This window comes from Tachypleus tridentatus, chromosome 4, assembly GCF_004210375.1.
Source record: "Tachypleus tridentatus isolate NWPU-2018 chromosome 4, ASM421037v1, whole genome shotgun sequence".
NCBI lineage: Eukaryota > Metazoa > Arthropoda > Merostomata > Xiphosura > Limulidae > Tachypleus > Tachypleus tridentatus.
Window position 1 is genome coordinate 48284016 of NC_134828.1, and position 26230 is coordinate 48310245.

At 32.4% G+C, this 26230-nt stretch overlaps 1 protein-coding gene across 6 annotated transcripts in view; it reads left to right on the forward strand.

Annotated features, from left to right (window-relative positions):
- LOC143249079 (dynein intermediate chain 2, ciliary-like) overlaps window positions 1-26230 on the forward strand; it is a 100069-nt gene that overhangs the window by 59309 nt on the left and 14530 nt on the right. For 5 of the 6 annotated variants that reach the window (XM_076498287.1, XM_076498289.1, XM_076498288.1 and 2 more), the window contains 4 exons: window positions 1114-1361; window positions 5015-5104; window positions 8591-8678; window positions 15942-16170. In XM_076498287.1, coding sequence (XP_076354402.1) covers window positions 1114-1361; window positions 5015-5104; window positions 8591-8678; window positions 15942-16170 — 655 coding nt within the window. Of the gene's footprint in view, window positions 1-1113; window positions 1362-5014; window positions 5105-8590; window positions 8679-15941; window positions 16171-21581; window positions 21738-26230 lie in introns of all 6 variants that reach the window. The other variant, XR_013027507.1, reaches the window with a different exon arrangement.

Here is a 26230-nt window from a genome sequence, read left to right on the forward strand (position 1 = left end):
TTTTGCCTCAGTTTGTTTAATGTAGTAGTCTTTATCAGCTAAAAATTTGATTTCTATTCCATGTTTGTTCTGTCCTGAAACTCATAAATATATTCATACCACTACTGTTGGGAATGGTGTGATTGTTTATACTTTTATTATCTATGTGCTGGTGTGGTGCTGTCTCACAGTGTAAGTTATAAACATGTGAGTATACTTTGGTGCATTTTATTTTCATACTTTTGAAAGAAACAATCCCTTAATATTTGCATTTTATGCTCATTTTATTCACTGTTTTTATTATTATCTCCAATATTGTACATGTATCCCAGAAATACTTTTAAGTTAGAAAAAAGCATATTTTGTCTCTTCTTTTTCACAATTAAATATATTTTAATTTGTTAGTTTTCTTACACACATATCTTTAAAAATCTCAGAGGCAGAGCTGATTATTTCAACTAATAATTACCTTCAACAGAGATATAAATTTATTTAGTAAATTATTTTTTACAACATTTAGCTAACACAGAAACAGTTATTTAGTTCCATTCACTTCTACAGCAGTTGATTGTCTTGAATGAGCAGAGGTTAAGAATTTTCTTTAGTACTGTTTTTCCCTAGAGTTTGGTTATCTATAACAGAAAGGACAGTTTTCCCCAGTTCTGTTTTGTTTTACAGATGATTACCATAAAAAAAACAGAAAGTTTTCTTCAGTTGTATTTTGTCCTACTGCTGATTATCTCAACCAACATGGGAACATTTATCTCCAATACGTTTTTTCCTACAGTTTACTTCACTCACCAAACATAGGAATACTTTTTCTCAGAATTATTTTCTTTCTTAAGTTCAGTTCTGGAGGATTTTCTACAGATAACTGTTTTCAACATATATTAGTAATGGATTTAATTACTTATAACTTTTTATATCTGTAGTTACATACAACAAACACAAAGCAAGATTAAAATTGATTTTTTTTTAAATTTACAAAATGTATTTCATTCAAAGGACAGATATGATCACTTTTTTTCCATAACCATAAGGATATAAGCTTAGTACAAACACAAGAAGGGCTTCATCAGTTGTGATTGTTTTAAAAATTTGGATATTTCCATCAGTCTTTGTTTTGCCCTGCAGATGACTACCTTCAACAAACGCAGGGAGAAATTTGTTTGTATTCTCTGAAAAGTCCATCTCATCCAGAGCGGATATATGAAACAGATACTGGAGTATACAGTGTGGACTTTCATCCTCAGAGGCCACATTTCCTTGTTGTTGGAATGTGTGATGGATCTATTTCCATATTTAACCTAAAAGAAAAGAAGAACAAACCTGTTTGCATGACTACAGATTTTATGATCAAACATACAGATCCAGTGTGGGAGGTAAGAATTACATGTACATAAAATGTCTTGAATAACACATGTGACTCAGTAATAGTTAGTGTGAAATATATATGTGTACATCATTTTATTATGAAAACACTTGCAACTAACTTGTAACGTAAAAGTTCAATATACATTTTTTTTATTAATTTTTATTTTGACATGATCACTTTCCCCCATACACAGAAATCTATTTTCCTCTTAAATATGCATTAATTTTCCTAAGGTACTTGCATACCACCAACTTTGTGAAGACTTTTGCATAAAATTCACATGAATCAGTTGAAATTGCACTACTGCATGATTACATATCGTGAAGCAAATACTTCTGTCAGTCGGAGTAGGACACACCTTCTTGTGGAAATGCTCTTTCTACATTCACATGCAAACACATCATTATCTTCTTTGACATGGTTATTTTAAAACTGGTATGCATTACTTGTTCACAAGCTCATTAAACCATTGTTGGAGGTTTGTCATAATTAACACTTAGTTATTTTGTGTCTCACTTTTATATATATATATATGTTAGTTTGGAAAATGGTTAAATCATGTTTAGGTTTTACTTTTATATTTTATTTAATTATGTATTATTCCTGTTTTAAAATTAATACTGGAAAAGTTTAATAACTTTCTAAGTATAACCCAAACTTTGTCTTGCTCTACAAGGCTTATATAGGCTAAGGTGGGGAAAAACACTTTGTCAATGCTAAGAGATATTTACTGATGATACACAGGCACCTGTTGACATGCTTTGACATAAAGAGTTTAAAGTAAAAATCAAAAAGAGAAAATAAAGCATTAAAAACGAGCTGGAGAATCATTACCCTGGATGTAAATTATGTAAATTCATACAACAGACAGTACTACTATCTTTAGTACTATCTTTACTGCTATATGTGAAGAGAAGATATTTCAAGATTATTTGACAAAGAATCAAAAGATAGATACATATTTCCATTTCTTAATTTTAAACATTTCATTGCGACCCGGTGGTTAAGACACTCAACTTGTAATCTGAGGGTCGTGGGTTTGAATCCCCACCACACCAAACATGCTAGCTCCTTCAGTCATGTGGGCTTTATAATGTGATGGTCAATTCCACCATTCATTGGTAAAAGAGTAGCCTAAGAGTTGGAGGTGGGTGGTGATGACTAGCTGTCTTCTCTCTAGTCTTACACTGCAAAATTAGGGATGGCTAGGACAGATAGCTTTTGTGTAGCTTTGTGTGAAAATCAAAAACAAACATTTTGTTGCACTATACATTGATGATAGTAGCTACAGTTAGTGATGTGGAGAGATAATGGAAAATAAAATATTAACATTTCCTTTTAAAACCTTTTCATGTTCACTTAGAAGGTTCTAGAGGTTATGGAAATTAAATTTGAAAACTGTAAAATAAAAAAAAGTATTTTTATACTTAAGATGAAAAATCACCTTGCACATAAACTTTTCAGAGTCTGACTACAAATAACTGTATTTAATAAGGAATGTTTACTAGAAATTGTTCAATAAAATCAAAATTAAATATTTTTTCTGAAACTACATGTTTTGAGGAAAGTTCTTTCAAATTTCAAAAGATTTCATCCGCTAATTTTATTTTTGGAAGGAAAGTTGAGATTATGTAATCCATTTACGATGTACGTACGTCACATTGAAAGGTGTTTAACATGAATACCTTTTTCTCCTAATGTGAGTACAAAATCACTCACTATTACCAGCATTTGGGAAGTTATTGCCTGCTGTGATCATGACAGCTATTATGTATTCAAAAGCCACTGTTCAGGTTGAAAATGCATTAAGAAAAAGAGCAATGTCATATCATCCATCATGTGTTGTGGTCCACATTGTTGTATTTGTCTTCTTCCATTCCTGCTACACATTTTGCCACACTTCACAAATTTTGAAGCTGAAGTTGAGGAGGACAAAATAACTTTCTACATAATAATATTTTAATTTTCACACATCATGTAAGATTCTTAACCATTGTTTCTTTTGTTCTTCCCTGTTAATGCTGCACCCTGCATTTACTTCATTATACAATTTGCTCCCACTGTTTTGTGCCTCATCATTTTTGCGTTACCACGTTATAATTTTCCTGAAAGGGGGCCTAAGACTGCCTGGAGGGGTCACTGGTTTTAAATATTTGCACCATTATACAGTAGTGTTTTTTCTGCCATCAGTCAGTAAACAGTAAAATGACATCACCTGAGGTGACTTAAAGTGGCAATTTGGATTGTTTTGATACAACTAAATGTGATCATGTAATTAATCTTGTGAAGAATTGTGCACTCTATAGGCTTATCAAGCAATATAACATATGAACTTCAAAAGCAAGAAGTAAAAATACACCTGATTTCCATTTCTATGGACTTCCCACCACATTATTAAACTCTGTCTCCCAGTGGATGAATCCATCATATGAAGTTTACACATCAAACGGGCTTTCCCCATCCTGCTGCTGCTTAGATGCTATTTCCTGGGTGGTCTGATGTTGGATTAGCTTAGGACCAGCCAACATAAATCCTTATAAATGTTATTAGTAGGGACTCTTCTCTTACTACAGAATGGGTGAAAATTCCTGATGTTGCTTGGTTTTGAACTGGATTTGACCTACTATATTTGCATTCTCCCTTCCTATCATTACCTTGACATTGGGTTCCCATGTGGTTTGATATTGGTTGTGTACAGGGTTTGCACCCGTGTCCTGGCCGAGTTGTTTGAAGGGAAATTGTTTATCATTTCTGCTTCCTAGTTTTAAGATAAGATGATTAGGACTCTTTTCTACTGTGGATTGCAGCCAAATACCATATATTGCCTGGTTGTAGTCTGATTCTCCCTTTGACTGAGTATACAAATATGGTGTGGTATCCCATGAGCATAACCATATACTTCAGGTGTCACATTACAAGGGTTCTCGTTGAGCTAAAGAGTGTTCATCTGGGTAGCCTTTTTACTAGTCCTTCCACCATTTCAGTAGGGGATTCTAGCTATTATGTGAGGAAAGGTAAGGTACAATATCAAAAGATAACACTTTCATACACCAAAAATACATTTCTAATATATATTTATCACTTTTCACATTTCCTACCCATCCTCTCCAATTCCATTTTATTTTTGTGTAATCTTGAAGTGATAAGAGTGCCCTAAGTACTAGAGGGAGTCAACTTCACTGGAAAGGCGTGTTATACTCTTATTGGTGGAGGATTTTAGCATGCTAAAGTGTAGCCATAGTGCACGGGGATACATGGGAGCATCAAGGCAAGTAGCAAGTGAAAATTGCACTGATAGAGGGCAGCACTAATCAAGAAAAGCTATTCTAGGTAATATGTGTTAAGAGATAAGTATTTATCTGAAATACTTTTAGTGTAGAAAAGTGTAAAATTCTTGCCTAATTAATTAAATATTTTAAACAAAATGGCATTAATGAAGAAAATGACAACAATCTTTTTTAATATTTTACATTATCTTGCAAGATATGGAAAGCTTTTTATACCTGATTATATATTATGAAGAAATTTCAAATTGTTTGCACAAATTTTCAATAGGTGTTTGAAAATAGGTATTTGTTTTTAAATATAAAGAACTGTGGTTATTTCTCACTTTTTCTTTCTTGTGTATGTATGATATTAGTTTAACACATCTTTTCTCAGGTGAAGTGGATAAATGATGATCTCGATGGTAACATGAATTTCTGCTCTGTTGCTGCAGATGGTAGGGCTATCAAATGGACAGTGATTAAGGTATAATACCAATTACTTCTATACTTGTTTTATTATTTAAATTAAATTATATGTCTTGATATGATCTGCTATATGTCAAAGAAGTTTAAAGTAATATTTGTAAGTAGAATAAGTACATATCCTTCTAGTAGGAGTTTGATATTGTCAAAAGAATCTGTCATAAGTAAAATTAGTTGATAAAGTATTAAGTGGTTATAGAAGATTTGCAGATGATTGCCTGTCCCACCACCACCAAGCTGGATTAACTCTACTATATTCTATCCATCCTTAATGACCCCCTCCAGTGGCACAACAGTATGTCTATAGACTCACACTGCTAGAAATCGGGTTTCAATGCCTATCATGGGTAGAGCTCAGATAGACCATTGTGTAGCTTTGTGCTTAATTCCAAGCAAACTAAATCCATTCTTTGTCATTTCCTGTCATAATAAGAACAAATCTTCAAAATTTTAAAATTAATTGCATGGACTACATCCAATTTACTTATGTACTTAAGTGATGTATAGAAGTTTAACACTTTTTTATTTTCTTTAGGTTCATCCTTCATACAGAATAAACTTTTATGTATTACATTCACTCTAATATGAAGTATAAAAAGTAGCACTAGTTACTTTCATTCAGTGGATTATAGAGTATATTTTAGAATAGAACCTACTCAGTTGCATCCACTTGTTTGGGGACAGTTTTGAGAAAAATGAATGGCATGAACATGTAGTATAATTAAGCAGCCACAAATTAAAAGAAACATTAAATCATTACAAATTATATGCTGATGACAGGGGAGAGGGAAATAAGTAGTAGTTTGTCAAAGTTAGAAAAATATGTTGTTAAAGGGAAGGAAAATGAAGAGGAAACGTTTGGAAAACAAGGTTAAATGTTACACTCACCAGCATTAAAAAAGTAAAAAAAAAAAAGCAAGAAAAATAGCATATAAAAGTACTAGAACTAAGTGTGAATGGAAATATAAGGAATAACTGAGAATTTTTAGAATAAATTCAACAAAGTAAAACAGAAAATCTTGAGTAAGTTGCAAGTAGCTTTCATAAAAGATTGTATGAAAATATGGTTTGTGCATTTTTATAGAAATTTAAAAGCTGATTTAATATATAAAAAAAAAATATTTGTAAAAGAAGTAATAGTTGTGAGAATATTAAACAGGATAAAAGAAATACAGAAAGAAACAGCAACTAGAATTAAATGAAAGATAAAATAGTTTAACAGTGAATACAAGAATTAGAAAAAATAAGGACAAGAATATGGTGTGGAATACTGTTAAATATACGTGAATCTTTCAATTTATGTTTCATGTGAGCATCATGATTTTGATACTTTATATAGTACAGGTGTTATATTTAGTTTTTTTAGAAACAATATGTTATGGTTAAGTAACTTCATACAAATCATATGTTGTGCAGTCCAATTGTTATGAATTAGTGATTGGTTTCAATATTAAGATTATTGTATCATAATGATAGAACTTCTGAGTTTCTAATTGGATAATTGAGCAATATTGCATTCAAATCTAGTATTGCGTGAAATGTTCTAGGCTTTTGTTGGGGTATGAATACATTCCGGACTGTGTGATCATGAGTTGAGAGATAAAGAGTGTATAGTGGCAAATTTTTAAAGTGAAATCATCTCAGACTTTATTGTAACAACAGAGTTGAAAAGAATAATTGGCTGTGTTCACAGCGGAGTACTCCACAACTGGATACATCACCATTCCCTGAATTTCAAGCTTCCTAGATTTAGGTCCCCTATTCCTGATTATTTGTCTGTAGCTATTAATGCCCTTAGTCAGGATTTGATGAACCAACAACTTTACATTTGTCTCCTTCCTCATGTTATTATCAACATACAAACCATTCCATGTCGAGCCCTGTTGGTAGCTTTACTTTGGTTATTTCAATCCGTGTTTTCACTTCTGTGTCCCTCCTACTGACATCTCCTATTTATCTTCCCCTCTTAGAAAATATGAGTCAGGAATGCTATATCATTCCCTTCTTTACCAATGTAAGCAGTATGTCTGCCATCATTATTTTTCATGTCATGATTTTCCTTCATCCTTTCTTACTCTCTCACACCTTATTTCCTTCCTAACCTGGCTTTTTGACAAGGGAGTTATCAATATCCACTGTTGCTAGTAAGATCAGTCACTCTCCATGTCAAAAGATTTTAACTATGTCTTCACTTCTCTTGTACTCACTCTTTTGTTTCATTCCTTCTGCCTTTAGCTTCCCCCACATCCTACTACCCTCTCTGACTGGAACCTCAATATTATCCTTCATGCTCTCACACTTCCTTCCTTTGTGCCAATTCTGCAAGAACTTTTCTTACTCCTCTTGGCACAATAACATCAACACTCACATTTGGTCTTTGTTGATGTCTGTCACACATTTTATCACTGGGCCTATACCTGAGTAGGTTTTTCCTGCCCAAAACTTCAGCCACATATGAGGCCAGATTTGCTTTCATTCCTATTTCCCTCTTATCTATTTCTCATTTTTATCCTCATTCCAATTCAGATCACCTCTTATGTCTTGTTTGGGCTCTCTGTTGTTATGTAGCTCACACTGCTCCTTTTTTGTTGTTGTTGTTCCTATTTGTTTATTCATTGGAGAACTTCCCTTTTCAGTGTTTCATCTCTCATATTCTTCTGCTAATTGTCACCTTTTCCAAGTATTTTCACATCAAACACATCACATTTTAATGTCCCTGATTCCATTATTCTAAAGTGGATATAGCTTATACTGGCTTGTTAACCACATGTACATTTATCTCGCATCATGCACATCATCTAATCATTTCCTGCTCTGCAGGTTCCTTTGTACCTCCCATCACTGTCTTGAACTGCATCCTTTCTCTATGAGTGGGTAGGTGCCCTTTTCTACACCATTTTTTTACACATACCAGCCTCATCCTATTCACTGTACTTATTCTAAGTGTAAGTCCTAATATGTAAGTTGCCTATGTACCCTTCTCCTATCATGGTCTAGATGGTTTATTCCCATTGTTGCCTGGTTCTGGACTGGAGTTCAACTGCCACACTGCTGTCCACCCTCCTACTGTCTTCTGGCTCTTTGTTCCCAGGAATTACTAGTAATGGTTGTTTTGGAAATTCACACACAATAATACAGGTCTTTACAATGGAAGGTCTTCTTGTTTTCCAGTTTCTGTGACCTATTTTAACAGGAGAGGACCCTGTCCTAGCCATTCTATAGCAGAGATCCCTTAATTTAATTTATGGTGTTCCTCCAAGGATTTTACCCTTATTGCAATACATAAGTTTCACAAGTGTAGAGTATACTTGGTTCAGAAGTACTGAGTGTGTCTTACAAATTATTTATTCACACATACACATACTCCCACCTCTCCATGGCTTTACTTTGGATGCTCTCTGGAAGGGGATCATCAAGATAATGTTACACTGGACCCTTCACCAGGTCAGTAAGGGTTTCTAGCTGTTATGTTGTTGTTTTTTTACAGATGGAATTGATTCCTACCGAGATTGTTTTGCTGAAAGACAAAAATCATACACTTGAAGGACCAGATGGAACCAAGTTAGAAATTGTCAGTAAGTACAAACATTGTAAAAAAGAATGTATTTTAAAGGTTTGGTTTACTATAAAAAAAATTCTAGTGCAATTAGTGCTTAATAATGCCTAATGTTTTTAAACATGAAAATATAAATTAGATCTTATACCAGATTCAATCAACTGAGAAATATGTTGATTAGTTTTAGTTTCATTGACAGTGTTGATATCTAATAAATACAATAAAATATTATAAATAAAGTCCAACAAAATCATTAAAGTCTCATTTTACTGCAGATGGTTTTCTTCTTATTCCTTGTAATTAGTCTTTTATGGATACTGAATCAGAGGTGTGCAAAAATTAAATTTCATTTCCATGTTTTATGAACCCAAGAGATATTGTACACAAGAGTGAAACTCATCAGCTGGGCTGGATCTTTGGAGCCAAAAGTATGCCAAAAGAACTTTGAAGTACCAACTTAAGATCAGTTCACACATTTTTATTTTTGTAGTTCACTATTTTGGTATCACACAAAATACAGGAGAAAAGAAAATGCACATTAAAGTTCTCAATTACTTTAGTTCTGATAACTGTTACATTTGTGTGCCAATCATTCATATCATCTTAATTTACCTATGGCTGTAATCAGTTGTCAGCATTAACTAAATATTAAATACTTATTAGAAATATAATGCTAATAGTTTTGCTTATAAACTTCATTCAATAGATTGTAATGTATATTTAATAGTCAGCAATATAAACTGAGTAATGAACACACTGATGAGACAGAAAAAAAAAGCCAGCCTCTTAAATTTAAGACGTACCCAAGACCAGCACTTCTCAATTTTTTCCAATATCATTCAGCCCTATAAGATTTTCATAACAGCTCATTCACTGCACTTCTAAAAAAAGATAAAAAAATAGTAAATTAAAATGCAAAAGTTGAGAAGCACTGCTCCAGATCATGTTAGGGGGGGATTAGCCTTGTAAAGTTACCAATTAAATCTTTTTCATAATTCTAATTTAATCTATTTTATGTCATTAGCTTATTATGTACATAAGCTTGTCTTATCTATTTCCAAATTTTTGTATATATAACTTATGACTAAGTACATAAACAATTTCACCTCTTTGTTCAATTAGCATACTTATTGGTTTCATTATTTTATCAGTTTTTTTTTTAAACACAGCAATATGGGTAGACGTTTTTGTAGCAGCATAATATTTTATTATTGTTGTAATCTATTTATTTTTTGCTGATATAATATACTTCCTTTGTTTTTCTTACTGGTGTATACTGTACCACTTTAATTTATACCTACTAACATAAAGCCATAAGTTAACTGTATCTCATGCCCTGATAAACATTTCTACTTCACTTGCAGTCATTTATTGCATCTAAAAAGACTAAATGTTTTTGTCTACCTTTTTCTTTTTCACAATCTGATGTTGGCTGACTATGTTTTTAAGTTTTTACAGGCTGCCACTGGTTCAACAACCCAATATAAATAATATTTATTTAAAATACCAGGAATATGCAGTTGGTGGCAATTTCATACAAGTCACCAACTCAGGGGAATTTAAATGAGAATCATGGGCAAAATATGCATTTATTGAATTGTTAAAAAGAGCAAATTAATATTTATAGTGGTCACTATTTTATTTGTAAAGAACTCTGATTGGTTTGTCATTTCCAAATAGAGAAATTTTTTTTTTAATTAACCTTGTTTTCATGCACTATAAGTGCTGCATCTCCTTAGATATTTAAGGATAAGACACAGTTGTAAAAACGTTATATGAAATAATATTATTTGATCAAAGAAACTACATGACATGGATTCAGTAGGGTATAAAAAGGTTGAATTATCCTTTATATTCCATTACAGAGTTCTTAAACATAATATTATTCAGCAGGTTTCACTTGATGTTATGAAGGAAATTTAGATAATTCTAGGGTTATGCAAAACTTTTGGCTCATAAATATACATCTTGCTACTTTAACTCAGTTACTAGTTTCTTATACTGCATTTAAAGATTTTTTATGAAGCACTGAAACTTGTTCCATTAGGATAGCTCAGGATGAAGCAAGTTCCAGTAGCTGGGAAAGAACATGGGTTAAGACTAACTACTGGCTAATTGAGAGTAGCTATCAGCTAAATTATGTTCACACCCATCTGGATTGGTTTGATGACAGTTTTTATTCTTTGGTTCTTCTAATCTGTAGTCTCATCTGATTGTTGCAAACTGTCTATATTTATTTTTGCGAATTTAAGTAAATTCTCTCATACTTAAGTAACATACAACCAATAAAGCTCATGACACCTGAAAATCAGATAATAATTTCAATCTTCCAGTCTTTAGCTTGCACTGAACCTGACGATGACCGAAGAAGGTCGAAACGTTGTTCGCTCTTCTATGTAAAGTGTTTTCTCAGCCCAAACGAGCCGTTTTTGCATATAAAGTTAATATTATGATATCATCATCGTGCTTTTTTTTATTTATTTTTTATTAATTTAGTGATATAGTTTTTCTGAATGTTTCAGTAATTTATTTCCTTCTGTATGACTTTGTATTATAATAATTTTGATAAGCTGAAGTATCTGATTTTCAAACAAAATCTAAGAAGTCTAGTTGTTGTATTTCTCTACTATATCTATTAAGAACTACATATAAATAGTATTGAAATAATTTTCACTTTCTTAATATAGATAGCATTTTAAAAATATTTTATATTTATTGAGAAAATACAATATCTGGGAACAAAAATTCAGCTCAAGTTTCTGTATCTGAAACATTGAATTGTGATGCTTAAATTTGTCAAAAAACCTACTTCTACTTCTATCAATAAAGATATAAGGTAATAAAGAGAAAAACATGATTGGTTCTACTGAAAAAAAATTAATGTAAAGATTAAACAGTAACAGTAACTCAATTACATGAAAACACCTCAACTTTAATCTATAACAATGTGAAAAAAAGCAAAACTGACAGTTATTTGATGTGCATTACCTAAGTAAATAATTGAAATGATTCATATATTACACTTGTAAATGGAATTGTAAAAGTAAAAGTTTAGAAGTAGTAACATGGTTTAATAAACATGCAAATTTATATGAATATGCTTTGCTTCAAGTTAAATTGTACACATTCTGTAGAATTTTAAAAAATACTGTGTTTTTAAATTGTAGTACAGTAACGAATCGCATCTTTGGAAAGCTTTAAATGTGCCTTAGAATTCATATATGTCTTTGATGCCAAAATATTTTATTCACCTTGTGAAAAAAGCAACTTAACAAAAAAATCACAAGAGCTGTAAAGAAAGTTCAGGATTTGATCAGAAGTTAATATTAATAAATAATTTATTCAAATATTGCCCCAACTTAGTGCAAAGGCATTTTAATGTGTGTATAGAATTACACAACTAAATGCTTGAGTCTCTATAATTTGTATCCATTTCATATGCTGTGGCTCTTTATGCTCTCCTACTGTCACATGAGCAATGATATTTTCTTTAAAACTTTAAACCTGACAGTTTAGATGCATTTGAATTAATGTCTGGTCTTGTGTATATCTTTTTGATGGAAGTTACAAGTCCAGACTTGATTGAAAGTAAGTTTTATTTGTTGAGCATTAAACATACTGTAAAATATTAAGGCTATTGTTTCTTCTGCTCATTTATTACCCAGTAGTTTATTATAAACTTCTATTAGCACACTAGAAATTTCTGTCTCTTTAGATATATATCTAGAGACAAAAGGTAGAGGATATCACTTTTCTGACATTTTTAAAATACAGAACACATAATGAACATGTTAATACACAGAAGAACTCATTCAATAGTTTGTCTCTTTACCTTTACATGTTGCTTAAAATGTTGATTAGTGTTGTAGTTTGTGTATCATTCTTCAGAAGAACAACATAATAAACTAGACTCACTATTACTGCCTAATGTAGAAGTGTTAGCATTGATGAAATTCAATGCTTTGTCTTATTTTTAGCAGTACATATGAAACTGATTTATAAATATCAAGATTTCTTTCATAATTCTTTATCCAGTCTCTTTAGCCGAACAATCATGCACATTCAGTCTGTATAACTGATCAATCATAAATTTGGCCTACCAGTATCTGGAAACATATCTGCACCATAAGACAACATAAAGCAGTCCCATATACAAAAGTGGTTTAGAATACAATACAAATGTTTTCATGAAATGGTAGAAAACCTACTTGACAAAAATCTTTTTGCAGAAAGTAATACTTAGGGTTAAATTAGAACACTAGAAAAGTTTAAATATTTTAAATGGAGAATAAAAATCTCACACATAAAATGTGTAACTTATGTTGTCACTTTGTAACTGTGTTACATGTTGTGCTGATTAATTTACGATTTTGAAGTTAACATACAAGATTGCACACAAATTTGTAATGGTTTACAAATGAGACCCAAGCCTTGAGTGTTTTCAATTATTTCACTGTTCTTCTTCATCCTTTATTCTCCTGAAGAAGAATAGTGAAAGTATTCAAAAGCTCTCAAGTTTTGAGTCTTGTCTGGAAATGTTGGCCTGGCATGGCCAAGCGTGTTAAGGCGTACGACTCATAATCTGAGGGTATTGCACAGATAGCCCTCGAGTAGCTTTGTGCGAAATTCAAAAAACAAACAAAACTGAAATGTTACAGCTTTTGTGTGCAATCCTGTGTACCAACATTTTAATCAGAATTTATATTCCACTCATGGACCACAGACCACAGTTTACTGAAGGTAAACTACTGGTTCTTTCATCTTGCAAAGCCATTTTTGAGAATATCATTATTAAATTCCTTCATCAACATATTTCCTACATTGGCAACCAACATATTTAAATTAAATCAGTCAGGGTTCATTGTTTTGATAGCTTATATGCTGTTCTTCAGAGTTATTATACATGAAGATTGCCACTTAAACCGTGAGGATATTCTGGTAACAGAGCAGAAGAATTCTAAATGTGAAATATTTGTGCAGTTAAAGGGGATCTGCTAGTTGTTTTAATATCATTTAAGTGAACAATTTTTGTTTCAGGTAAGAAAAATCAGAAGTGTAGAGCTGGTATAATCATAACACTTGTTCCTAATTTTACATTATGCAAACTGCCCATTGTTTCAGATTCAGTGCACTAATGTTTTTATTATAGTATACTTTATACTTATCCTCTCACACATTGTTCTGTATCTGTAGTGAAAAAGATAATGTTCTACTCTATACATAGAGGTAAATTTTAGTGTAATCATTTAAGATGTATTCTACTTTTATAGCAAACCACGCTTGGTTCTTTATAGGTACACTGCTGGCCAAAATCTTAAGGCCAATGAACATAAAGAGTAGAGCTTCAAAAAATGAAAATATGAAAAGGGAAAATAAAAATAAAAAGCTTTTTAGCATGTAATAGGGAAAATGTGAAATTAGCCTAAATACTAGCTGGTCAAAAGTTTAAGACCATACCAGAAAGAAGTCTTACACAGGGTAGGAAAAGCCCAACAAGAGGTCTCAGTATTGAGTTGCATGGCTGTCATTGTGAATAACTTCAAACATTTGCTTTGGCATAGTTGATATAAGCGTTTGCAGAAGGCTTGCTGGAATGTTATTCCAAGTGGTGAAGATGGCTTCATGAAGATCATGCATTATTTTGAATTGATGTCCATTTCTATGACTTCCCTTGCCATCCATCCCCAAACATTTTCAATGAGTTTAAGTTTAGGCGAACACGCTGGATGGTTCAAAAGAATCACGTTATTCACCATGAAAACCTCCTTTGTCCTGCGGGCATTGTGGATTGCAGAGTTGTCCTGCTGAAAGATCCAGTCATTTCCACACAAGCAAGGGCCTTCAGTCATAAGGATGCTCTCTCCAACATGCCAATGTAGCCAGCTGCTGTTTGACACCCCTGTATAACCTGAAGCTCCATTGTTCCATAGAAGGAGAAAGCACCTCAGATCATGATGGAACCTCCTCCACTGTGTAGTGTAGAAAATGTCTCCTTTGGGATATCTTTATCATGCCAGTAATGTTGGAAGCCATCTGGACCATCCAGGTTAAATTTTTTCTCATCAGAGAACAAAACCTTCATCCACTTTTTTACATCCCATGTTTGGTGCTTCTCAGCAAAGTTTAATCGAGCTGTTTTGTGGTGTGGAAGGAGGCATGGCCTTTGAAGACGTTTACGGTTTTTAAAGCCTTTCTCTCGTAGATGCTGTCTTATTGTTCTTGAGCTGCATTCTGCATCTGTAAGGGCCTAAATCTGGTTTGACTATCGGCTGGTGTCTTGCCAAACAACCCATCAAATCCTCCTGCTAAATGCCGGCAAAATTTTCTTGGGCCGACCACTTGAAATTCTCATTCCGTATCCCTCAGGGTCTTTTAAGAAATTTACAACAGCAGTTTTACTATGCCCAATCTCACCAGTAATGGCATGTTGATAGAGACCTTGCTTTTGCAGCTCGATAATTCTGCCACATTCAAACTCTGTCAACTTTTTAGCCTTTGCCATGTTTTCACACAATATAACACAGGAGATATTGACAACGCTAATGTTTGAACACAAATGACTAAATTTCGTTAAGTGTTTACCAATTAACACTTCATTTCAGTATGGTCTTAAACTTTTGGCCAGCTAGCATTTAGGCTAATTTCATAGTGTTCACATTTTTCCTATTAAATGCTAAAAGAGTTTATTTTTATTTTCCCTGTTCTTATTTTCATCTTTCAAAGCTCTCCTCAAATAAGTGGTTGAGTCTAGCAACACAAAATGCATATTTTTTTTTATGTTCATTGGCCTTAAGATTTTGGCCAGCAGTGTATGTGTATGATACATAAACATAGTTTGATAAAATTGTAATATTACATTTTCAGAGCACTTCTCTAAACTTTCCAGAGTAAATTAACTTATAAAGACAAAGTAGTAAACTTGGCTCATTCCATTCCGTTAAGGAAAGGAATCTATCAGAATAAATATTTGTCCACACTAGTGCTTCCATGTTTGCCTAATTTTAGAAAAAAAAAAAAAAGAGATTTGAAAAGAAAAAGTAATTAAAATTGTGATTTACTTTATCATTTTACTGTACTAAGGATATTTATTTTTTTTTCTAAAAATTTAAATATAATTATTCAAATTCCTATTGAAAATAATAGTATAGTAGATTTTCCTTAGTATCATAAACTTTTAGGTTGTAATATGATGTGCAGACACCTTATACATATTATTCATTATTAAATATTAATGAACAATAATATTTGTTATCTATTAATATAATATATATATTATTCACAGATTGTGGAACTGCTATTGCCTTCCACAGAGAGAATCCAACCATTTTTCTAGTAGGCGTAGAGGAAGGAGTGATCTATAAGTGTTCAAGTATATACTCAAGTCCCTTCTTGGCTGCATACAAAGCCCATTATCAGAGCATTTATTCCATGGAGTGGAATTATTACCATTCAAGAGTGTTTATTTCTTGTAGTGCAGACTGGATGGTTTGCATCTGGGACCACACATGCATGTAAGATGTTTAAGTATACACACATACTAGGTGTTAAGCACACTAGTATATTAATACTATTGTTTCAGTAACTTAGTCACAAGTACAAATAAACATACATATTCATAAATTACTAATACAATACTTATATCTTGCTCTCTGGGTTTTACATATATAAACTACCATTAATTGGCATGCAAGAAACTACTTCAGTTCACATATATTGATAAATTGCTCTTAGAATATTCATTTTGTATCTGAGGTCATACAGCTGGGGTATCTGAATATACCATGGATTTCTTTTTTGTTATTTTGTGATCTATACAAGTAATATGCTTACATTTATCTGTCAAGAATTTTTCTTGCAAATTTCTCAGTTAAAGGCCTTCATCTGAAGAGTCCAGAATGCAGATTGGCTCTTCCATTCAGAATCATTTTACCCGTTTTCTTGCTTGGTCAAACATTTAATGCAATAAGTATGGTACATGAAAGCATGATGTTCTTGTCATTATGTGGTGACTGGCTTCAGTTTCAACTTTAGTTTTTATTTGTAAAGTATTTCACGCAAACAACACTTAACCCACGTGTAATTTCCTAAAATAAGTACACTAAGTACAATTGATGGGGGTTTTATTTACATATTTAAATCTAGAATATGCATGTTACAGTTCATTCAAAATCATATGCTTATTATCACTTTGTGCTCATGCATTCAGATATTTCTGCATATTCAGCTAAGTTGGCCTTCATTATAATAGTTGCAATAATTTAGTTTTGGTTCATTTTACAGACAAATGTAAGCACCTTTTAACTAATTTTCTTTATTACAAGTTTTATTCTTCATTTCTGTATGTTTCTTTACTTCATACTCAGTACACTACAATAAATATCATTACTTTATTGTTCACTTTACATGTAATTTATCAAATAAAATTACTTATGTATAATTTTATTAAATAAAATTATGTCTATGTGAGTTTGTTCGTCTGACCATGTAAACTTTTTTTAAATAGACCAGGATTTATCAGTCTAACATATAATACCTTCAAGAGAGCATAGCTTAAAATAGCGTGCATAAAAATAATAGAATAAAGAAAAGTCAAGCAAGGGGAATATAAACTGCCACAAATGTTTGCAAGTTGCAGCTACTATAATAGTGTTTATTCTGAATTTATTTTTTTCTTCTGTGTACATGCAAGTTTCACATAAACTTGATTGAGAAAGCTATTATGTTCATTCAGTATGACGTGTTGTGTAAGATGTTGACAGCAATGCCCTTCAGTGGTTGTTCATGTGGTATATAGAGGATATAACCAAATCTATGAGGTAATGCGAATAAGCTCTTGTGTGAATATCACATCTTGCTTTAGGCAACTGCAAAGTATTACAAACTAAGAAACATTGCATTTGGTCATTCTGGAACTTTTTTGCATCTATCCAGTCTCGTAGGGTTATCATTTGAAGCATATTATACATTAGTCAGTCCTATGATCAAATAATGGCAATCATCCCATGTAAGTAACAGCAAGTATACACATTGTGTTTGTGTTGAATAGATATTGTTTTGCAGTACACTTTACCTCTGATTTTGATACTTCATCTCCATTAAAAGATTTGGTATTGTCTATTAATTGATATCTTTAGAGAATCTCTTATTATCTAGTGGACTTATTAAGTATAAAGTTGTTACACTTTACCCTGGATATATCATGGAATGGATAGGTGTGGGAAATTTTGATGCCATGGCTACAAGGTATCATTATTTGCTATGACTGCTTAAAATTATATTGCCCTTCACGTAAATACTTGTGTTATTAAATTTAAAAAAGACTTCTAAGTTAAAGAAAATTGAATTTTATTCAATGAACAAGAAGGATAATGTGTTATCAAAGAAAGAGAGTTTTCAAGTTTTGGAGAAGTTCTTTCCTGAATGTAAGACATTGCTGGTGCTGCAAACATCTGTGACTTCATTCCATTTGTAAACAACAACCAAGTAAGAAGAGCTGCTAGTTTCTAGTGCATTCATATCTGCCATCCATTGTTTTCCCCTGAGAATTGTCTTGGTGGTGTGGCAACTGGTGTGTCTAAGACTTGGTGGGGCAGTCTGCATAGGACTCCAAGGCCAGATGAAATCATCCCCAATTCTGATTGAAGCAGCATAAGAACAGAGAGGCTGGAGGAGCCAGTAGTGAGGAACATCCACCAATAAGAGTTATCTTACAATCTCGTTAGATGATTGGTGCTTAATGACAAAGTGAGTGGTTCATGGGGTGATGATGAGCCCTCTTAGAACCAGGAAATATACTACCAATGTTAACATGACTCACAGAGGAGCTCAGATTTTAACAGAACTTAGATCAAAGGCCTACTATCTGTTAAAATATCAGTATCCCTGAGAGCCACTGCCATTCTTTTCTACCAATGTTTATGACATCTCAGGATGGTTTTGGCTAAAAGTCAAAAGGAAAAAGGTTTATAATGCCTTACTGTAAGTGTACATCTCTCCCAATATTTAAAGGTACAACCAAGTAACATGTATCTCTTAATTACATACTTTAAATAAATCACACCCTGGAATGAACAGTTTCAGGGATAAGGCAGTATAACTCCTGATACTGAAGCTTTATAGTTAAGTGCTTTACTTGGCCAAGCATTTAAATAAGGAGGAAAGAGCTGAGAGTATTTCTCTGGTTGTTAGTGTAAGTAAGGTAAGAAAGCACCAGAGTAAAAGGTGACAAATGGCTTCAGCAGTCAGTCAAATCACTGCTGATATCCTTCTCATTGATATACTAAATCAAATTATCAGACTTGAGATGATCATTAACTTGAGAATCTGTCATCTGAAAGGAAGTGATTATCCTTCCCTTCAAAGCTATCAAATGATGTTCACTATACAGTGTATACACTAAATTGTAATTTCCACTTGATTGCCATAAAACTAAGATGGTTGATGCCATTAAATATACAGATTGGAGATGAAATAAAAGTTAGAAAGTTCTGCTGAAAAGGTGTTATGACCTTGCTTTCTGAGCTGTTGGATGTTTTATAAAGTTCAGTTATTATGAGTTGATGATCCTTAGTTAGGTAAGTTTGTTGACTGCATAGTTAATGGGGCTGAACAAACTTTATGGCCTCTACTTTATGAGCTATAAAGCAATTTTTATCATGAAAGATATCCATATGATATCAGATGGTGGTTGGTTAGATGTTTTATTGACACAGTTTAAGAGAGCTTGTGCCACAAGGTTTTAATGCCTAGTACATCAACAGTTTTCACAAGTGAAGATGGTACTTAAAAGTTTAAAGTTGTAGTTGAAAGAGCTTGACCATTGCTTTCTGAGATACTTGGTGACTTTTCCATGGTGAAATGTTGGAGATGCTTTGTGATAATCATTCACCTGATTTAGCTGAGTGACAAGAGCATGATGAATAATACAAAATAATTTTGGATAGATCTTTGTGACTGGTACACCCAAAGAAAATGTGGAACTTTTTTGCATGAAGTGAGGAAGTTGTGTTTCATTTGAATTTATATTTAAATATACCAGGTAAAGACATGAATAATGAATCTGACTTACAAGAATTTTGCATTTAAAGACTTAGTTCAGTTGAACTTGGTAAGTGATTGTTTATTCAATGATTCCTTGTAAGTGACAACACCTTACAAATGATAGGTATTGACTGTAGTTTCAGAAATTAACCAAATTGTTATAAACTAATTTGAGTGGGAGCCAGAAACAGTTTGAAAGCTATTTGCATATGTGATGGTGTAATTGAAATAAATGTATGTGTTTCAGTTTAAATGCAATGTGAGTGGTATGACTTAATTAGATTATATAGCACAGGTGTCATATATAGTTATTTTTAGAAGCAATATTATATATTATTATGTGTAATTCAATTGTTATGAACTAACAAGTGTTTTCAGTCACAAGATTATTGTGTCATGTTGTTAGAACTTTCTGAGTTTCTTGTTGGATTGAGTATTATTGCATCAGAATATCTAATGTTATTTAGAATGTTCTAGACTTTTGTTGGGGTATAACTATGTGTTGAGAAATCATTTTTGAGTGCTAGCTCTAGCTTGTGCAATCTTGAGTTTAATGATAAATTAAGGTGGTGATTTTTAAAGTCAAATTATCACAGACTGCATTATAATAATAGAGTATGGAAGAATAATTTGTCTTGTCAGTTTTGTCCTAAAGTAACTGTGCCAACCTGTGTGATGGAAAAGAGACAATTATTTAAAGCTGTGGATTCAACTGTGGTAACCAACAGTGAAACAAACATTTCTATGTATGTTGGATTTGTTTTTAATATATTACTTTTAAAACAAATGGCATAAGTTAAAGCTAAACACAAAGCTACACAATGGGCTATCTGTGCTCTGTCCATCACAGGTATTAAAACTCAATTTCGAGTGTTATAAAGTCTGCAGACATACTGCTGTACCCCTGAAGGGTAACAGTTATTCTGCTACTGGTGTAATGCACATATATATATGTGTGGTATTCAAATACCACAAATTTCAGTCAATACCCTGTAGTGCATATTTTCTACTTCAGAAAAAAAAATCCTAAGTCCTATTTTATGCCATATGGAATCCATTTGAAGTCGTGCTAAACTCAGCATTAGGTGTCATTTTCTGCAGGTGGTCCAATCATGAAATGATTGATTGTTTCACAATCAGTTGCACTGTGTTCTACTTAACCTGCTATTGTGTAACAGTGTTATAACACTGCTGAATTTTTGTGATCCAGTATTCTAATCAGTCAACTACAGACAGAAGATGTACTGTGAATGTATTTTGATGTTTTTAAATAGATCATTTCTGCCTTGAAAGGGTCAAGACATGTCAATGAAGTTATTCCTCATTACATTGTGCTGGCTTCTAATTATGTATAACTCATTATCATTTTAAGTAAGGTTTATTTTAATTTATTCTTGATTATATAAATACAGCTTTTCTCCATTTATTTTATTTTAAATATAGTTTGGCACATTACCTCTACTCACAGACATAGTTATTCTAGTCCACTACTGCCATCTATATGTAAAATGTTTTGTTAAATGCCACAAGCCTAGCACTCCCATGTGTACCACAATCCTTATAGTTCAGTTGCATTTTCCACACAAATTATCATGTAAAAACTCTTTACCAATATGAGTGTGATACATCCGACTGATGCATGTGACACCCTGCATTCAATTCTAAACTATCACTTCTAATTTAGAAGTCAAGACGTTTTTGGATTGTTCTTTCTTCACACTTTTTTTAATTTCATGCAAAGTTGAAATATTTTTCAATATTTTTCTCTTCATACTTGACTTTAACAGTTTTAAGTTATTACTTATATTTATTTATCTTTGTTTTATTTTTTGGTTTTCACCAAAATTTATGTTTCTACTTTGAAAATATCATTTTCTTTCAGCACAATTACAAGGCTACAGGTGGTGATGTTACTTGACTGAGAAATTGTTTGCTTTGATATATCAGGAAATTGATCTTTATTCGAGTTGAACTTGTAAGGCCTGGAGTTTGGAGTCCAAACATTTTGAACGTAATCTGTCAACTTTGAACAGATAAGGTGTTATACTATTACAGATTTTTAAATATTTTTATATTAATTTTCGTATTTATGATTCTTTGGATTCAATAACGTATATTTTGTTAGATTTGTAAATACTTATTGTATGGTTAAGGTTTTAAATTAGAGCTACTACAATGTTAGATTAGTTTCTAACCTTCATCTTCCCATATCAATAAAAATTCTCTACATCTCCTTTCTGTGTCATTCCACCTTTCATAAGAAATTTTCATGGGATACCTTCCCTTTCTTGCTTCTACAGTGGTATGATTGCCATCTGTGGCTTTTTCTCTACACATGCGACTTCTTTTCTTTTGGGATCTTCTTACTATACACTTTTACTCTGAGTTTACAGACAGATCTTTTTCTTCAGTGGTCCATTTTTTGGGAGTGACTCCTACAACTTGAGCATAATATAGGGTATCCATGATGCCAAATTCAATTTTTTTTCAGTTGTTCATTTGTCTCATTCTGAGCCATTGCATTCTTTATTCATGTTCCATATCCACGACCTTCCTATCATTTACCTGTCCAATACATAAGGGTTCCTCCATTAGTCATGCACTGTTGATGCATATTGAAGTTCTTTGATGAATATGTCCTGCCTCATTCACTTCTTGGTTCTTTCCAGTTTTCCTCTATTGTTGTTTATCACACTCTGGTGAGCCATTTTTCCAGGACTTAGAATACCTAAGGTAGACATTTTATATTCTTTTTTTCACATTTCTTTTCACCTCCTTCATGATCCTATTTTAGGTTTTTTCACCAGGTAGTTGAGTACCAATTTGCACCTTACCCTTCAAGTTTGTTTAAGGTTCATATGTATTTTTTCAGGTGGTCATTGTTTCACCCAACTTCAGTATGATGGTAATTGTACTTGACCACAATAAGAGACATCTTGATTATTCTAATTGTCTGGATGTTGGGTTCCTGGATTGGTAATTTTTCTCACATGTACCCTGTTCACAGATTGGTGAGCATGATATCTCTATCTGCTCTGCAAAACTTGAGGTGAAGACAGTATAATCCTTCTTTCTACCCCACTTGGTGATTGAGGTTTGGATTACAATTGATTTGCTACTGGTATGATCCTCTTTCCTAAACCCACATGGATGTTGACTTCCAGTGGCTGAGTTTAATACTGTAATTGATCTACTGATGATATGGTTCTCATCCTACCCCAACATATAAGATGGTTTGTATCCCTGTCAAACCATTTTCTCTCCATTTTGGGTATGTTCCAATAATTTTTGCCAATGTCTGTAACACCTCTCTACATACTAGCACGTATGATATACCTGGTACAGAATTGCTGCAATCATCCATGTATGGTCTTCTTTATGAGATTCTTACATTTAGGATTAACTTTGGATGATTTCAAAGGATGTTTCTTTCTATCCTTTACACCAATCCCTTCATTTTATTATACTAACAATGTATTTCTGTTAAGTACTTACCTCCTTTCACCCTTCTCTCCATTCCTCCACACTGAAAACTGGTGCTTCAATTTTCTGCCAAAGCTCTAAGTGATAGTCTGGCAGACTTGAAAAGAGGGAGTCATGTGTATCAGGAGAGAGTGTCGCACATCTACACATGGAGGGTTGTCACACAAGCTACTTGATATCTGGAAATAGGGCTCAAAACTGTCTTTGCTTGTATTTCAATTTCACATTGCCTACAGCTATTGAGGTAAATAATACGTGTATTATTGAAGTGTAATTCTCAGTAATATGTATCAATTCCAGTAAAAAAATTGTTAGTAGTTTAACTACACATTACATATATACAGTTGAATCTTTTATATAATATTTATGTCTGCTACTAAAAATTAATAATGTCTTTACCAGTGAATACACACTCTCTATAGAGAAACTAGAGGAGTTTGATAAGATCTGTTTTTGCAGACTACATGCACAGTCTTCAACCTTAACTTTGAAAGTACTCATAAATGAGATTTGACCCCCACCACAAAATGCTTCACATGCAAGGAAAGAACAAGTAATTTTTTCCTCCAAACTTTGTACCATAACAAATTGAACAGCATACAGTTTGCACTCAGGTGGACACAGTCAGCTTCTAACAGGTTTCATCAGTAATAATACATTGCATAAAAATAAAACCATGTGAAAATATCACATGTTTAATTAACCCTTTCATCTTGGGTAGGTCAAAGTGTGCATGTTACAATCTTTGACAGAGTTACATTAAAAATTTAATTCAGCTGCATTAATGTCAGTCTACAGGAATAAACTCAGCATTAAAACCTTCATAATAAATCAAAGTGTAGTAGTATCTAAGTTTTAAGTTCTTAAGTTTATAAGAAAATATTTTTAAAAAATCTCAATCTTCCCTATGTGACAACTGTGACATTTGATATGTTTTCTCTCTTCTCTAATTTTTGTTTACTACCCCTGCAAGAAGTACAAAATTTAATGTAAATTACTCATTATAATGTTTTCATTGCTCAGACAAAGCATAATTTACACTATCTACTATTTTATTTAGTTACAGAGCAATAAAATAAAAAATCAGATACGAGTTGCCCTGCCTACCTGTCACGTCCTCTTTTTCAGAACTTGCGAATAGTTCTGTCTCACATTTAAAAGTATCATTTATAACCACTAGAAATCAGAATTTTTCTCTATCAAATGACATCATATATTACACTGTTGTCTGCATAGAGAATTTTCTTCCTTTCAGTTCAAATTTTATGTTTATTCCCACAGGAAGTACATTGAGGAGCTTAGCTATATCTGTAATAGCTTTTGTCACACCACCAGAAAAATTGTGATAGCTATAGAATATTATTTCCTTACTTTTTGCACATTATTATTTTCTATTTTATTGTGAATTATTTAATTAAACAGAAATTATTTAATGGTTCATTCAAGAGAAAAAAAAAAGATTTTTGATGTGCATTTTGTATTTCTTGTTATAAAACTAAAATGTAAAAATTAAAAACTTTTTCAATTAGATAAAGAGAAGAAACTAAATATTAATAATAATAATTTTATGAGGTACTCCAGTACGTAGTCACTGTATTAAGCAATTTTATACTGTAAAGTTAGTTGCAAGCTTGGCACAGTTCAAAGGGTAATATCAATAAAACTTAAGTATAAACAGATGTACACTGTTACAAGCTTTATGATGCTTAGGATAAATAATTGTATTTTCTATTATAATTTGCAATCATTCCAGAAAGAAAATAGGGGAAATTTATAATTATTTCCTAATTTTTTTGGTGGTTTATATGGTTGATCAAATCAACCAACTTCATATTGAAAATAGGAGAAATTTTTAATTATTTTCTAATTTTTATGGTGGTTTATATGGTTGATCAAATCAACCAACTTCATATTGAAAATAGGAGAAATTTTTAATTATTTTCTAATTTTTATGGTGATTATGTGGTTGATCAAATCAACCAACCTCAAAAAGATTTAGGGTAAACAAATAACAGGAGATATATAAAGTTTTTTTGAAAATAAATGTTGATATTTATTTGGGAGGTTTTAGGGGTTATCCAGATAATGTTTGAAAATTTGCAGATGAAGAAAAGTATTTTTAATCTTATGGTAAAAACTACTTTCCACTCATAGAGTAAATTATAAATCAAATTTTTCATGCACATTTTGACTCTCAGAAGGTAAATATGTAGTGTACATAGTAAATGAAGTTTTTCATTAAAGTTGATGTACTTTTTGAGTTCCTTAAATTCTACCTATGAGACCTTTGAACGTTACTTCCAATATGGTATCTTACCTTCTTTCATAAAATAGCACTGCACTCTGCACAAATTTTCAATGCATACCACAAGCCTTCTATCTTCTACTTCTGCATATCCACATGTAAGTAAGCATGCAACAGCTCTCCACCAATAGGAATGCAACACATCTATTATAACCAACACCCTCTTAATACTTGCACTCGTTAATCATTTCTCAATTGGCAGAAGAACTGTACAGATGTATTGCTTTTTACTCACGGAGTTGATGACGTTTTCCATTATACTACTGACATAGTTTTTCTTTAATGAATGGTTGCCTTTTTTCTTTTCATTGTTTTCTTATTTTTTCAGAGGGCTTTTTACTATTGTATTGTGGATCTCACTATGGAGCAAATGGTGTGTGACATGCTTGATGTGAATTAAATTGTAGCTCTTCCGATCACAGACCTGATGTACAATACCAGATTCTGCCAGGTATTGGTTGTGTCTATGTTTCATTACTATCCATGACCAAACAGCTATGTTTGTATGTTTGGGATGTGCACCCTGTAGAAATGGGTGTTTTATAGGACTGCCAGAAATTCTCTTTAGTGATATTTTGCTTCGTAAATATGTTCATTCCAGACCATACGCTCATGAACTAGCATGAGTGTTTTACTCAGATTGCTACCCCTTTTTGTTGCAACATGGCATTTAGTCTCTTCCTACAACAAACCTGATGTACAATTTCAGATGCTGCCTGATCTTAGTTGGTTGACTCTGTTGA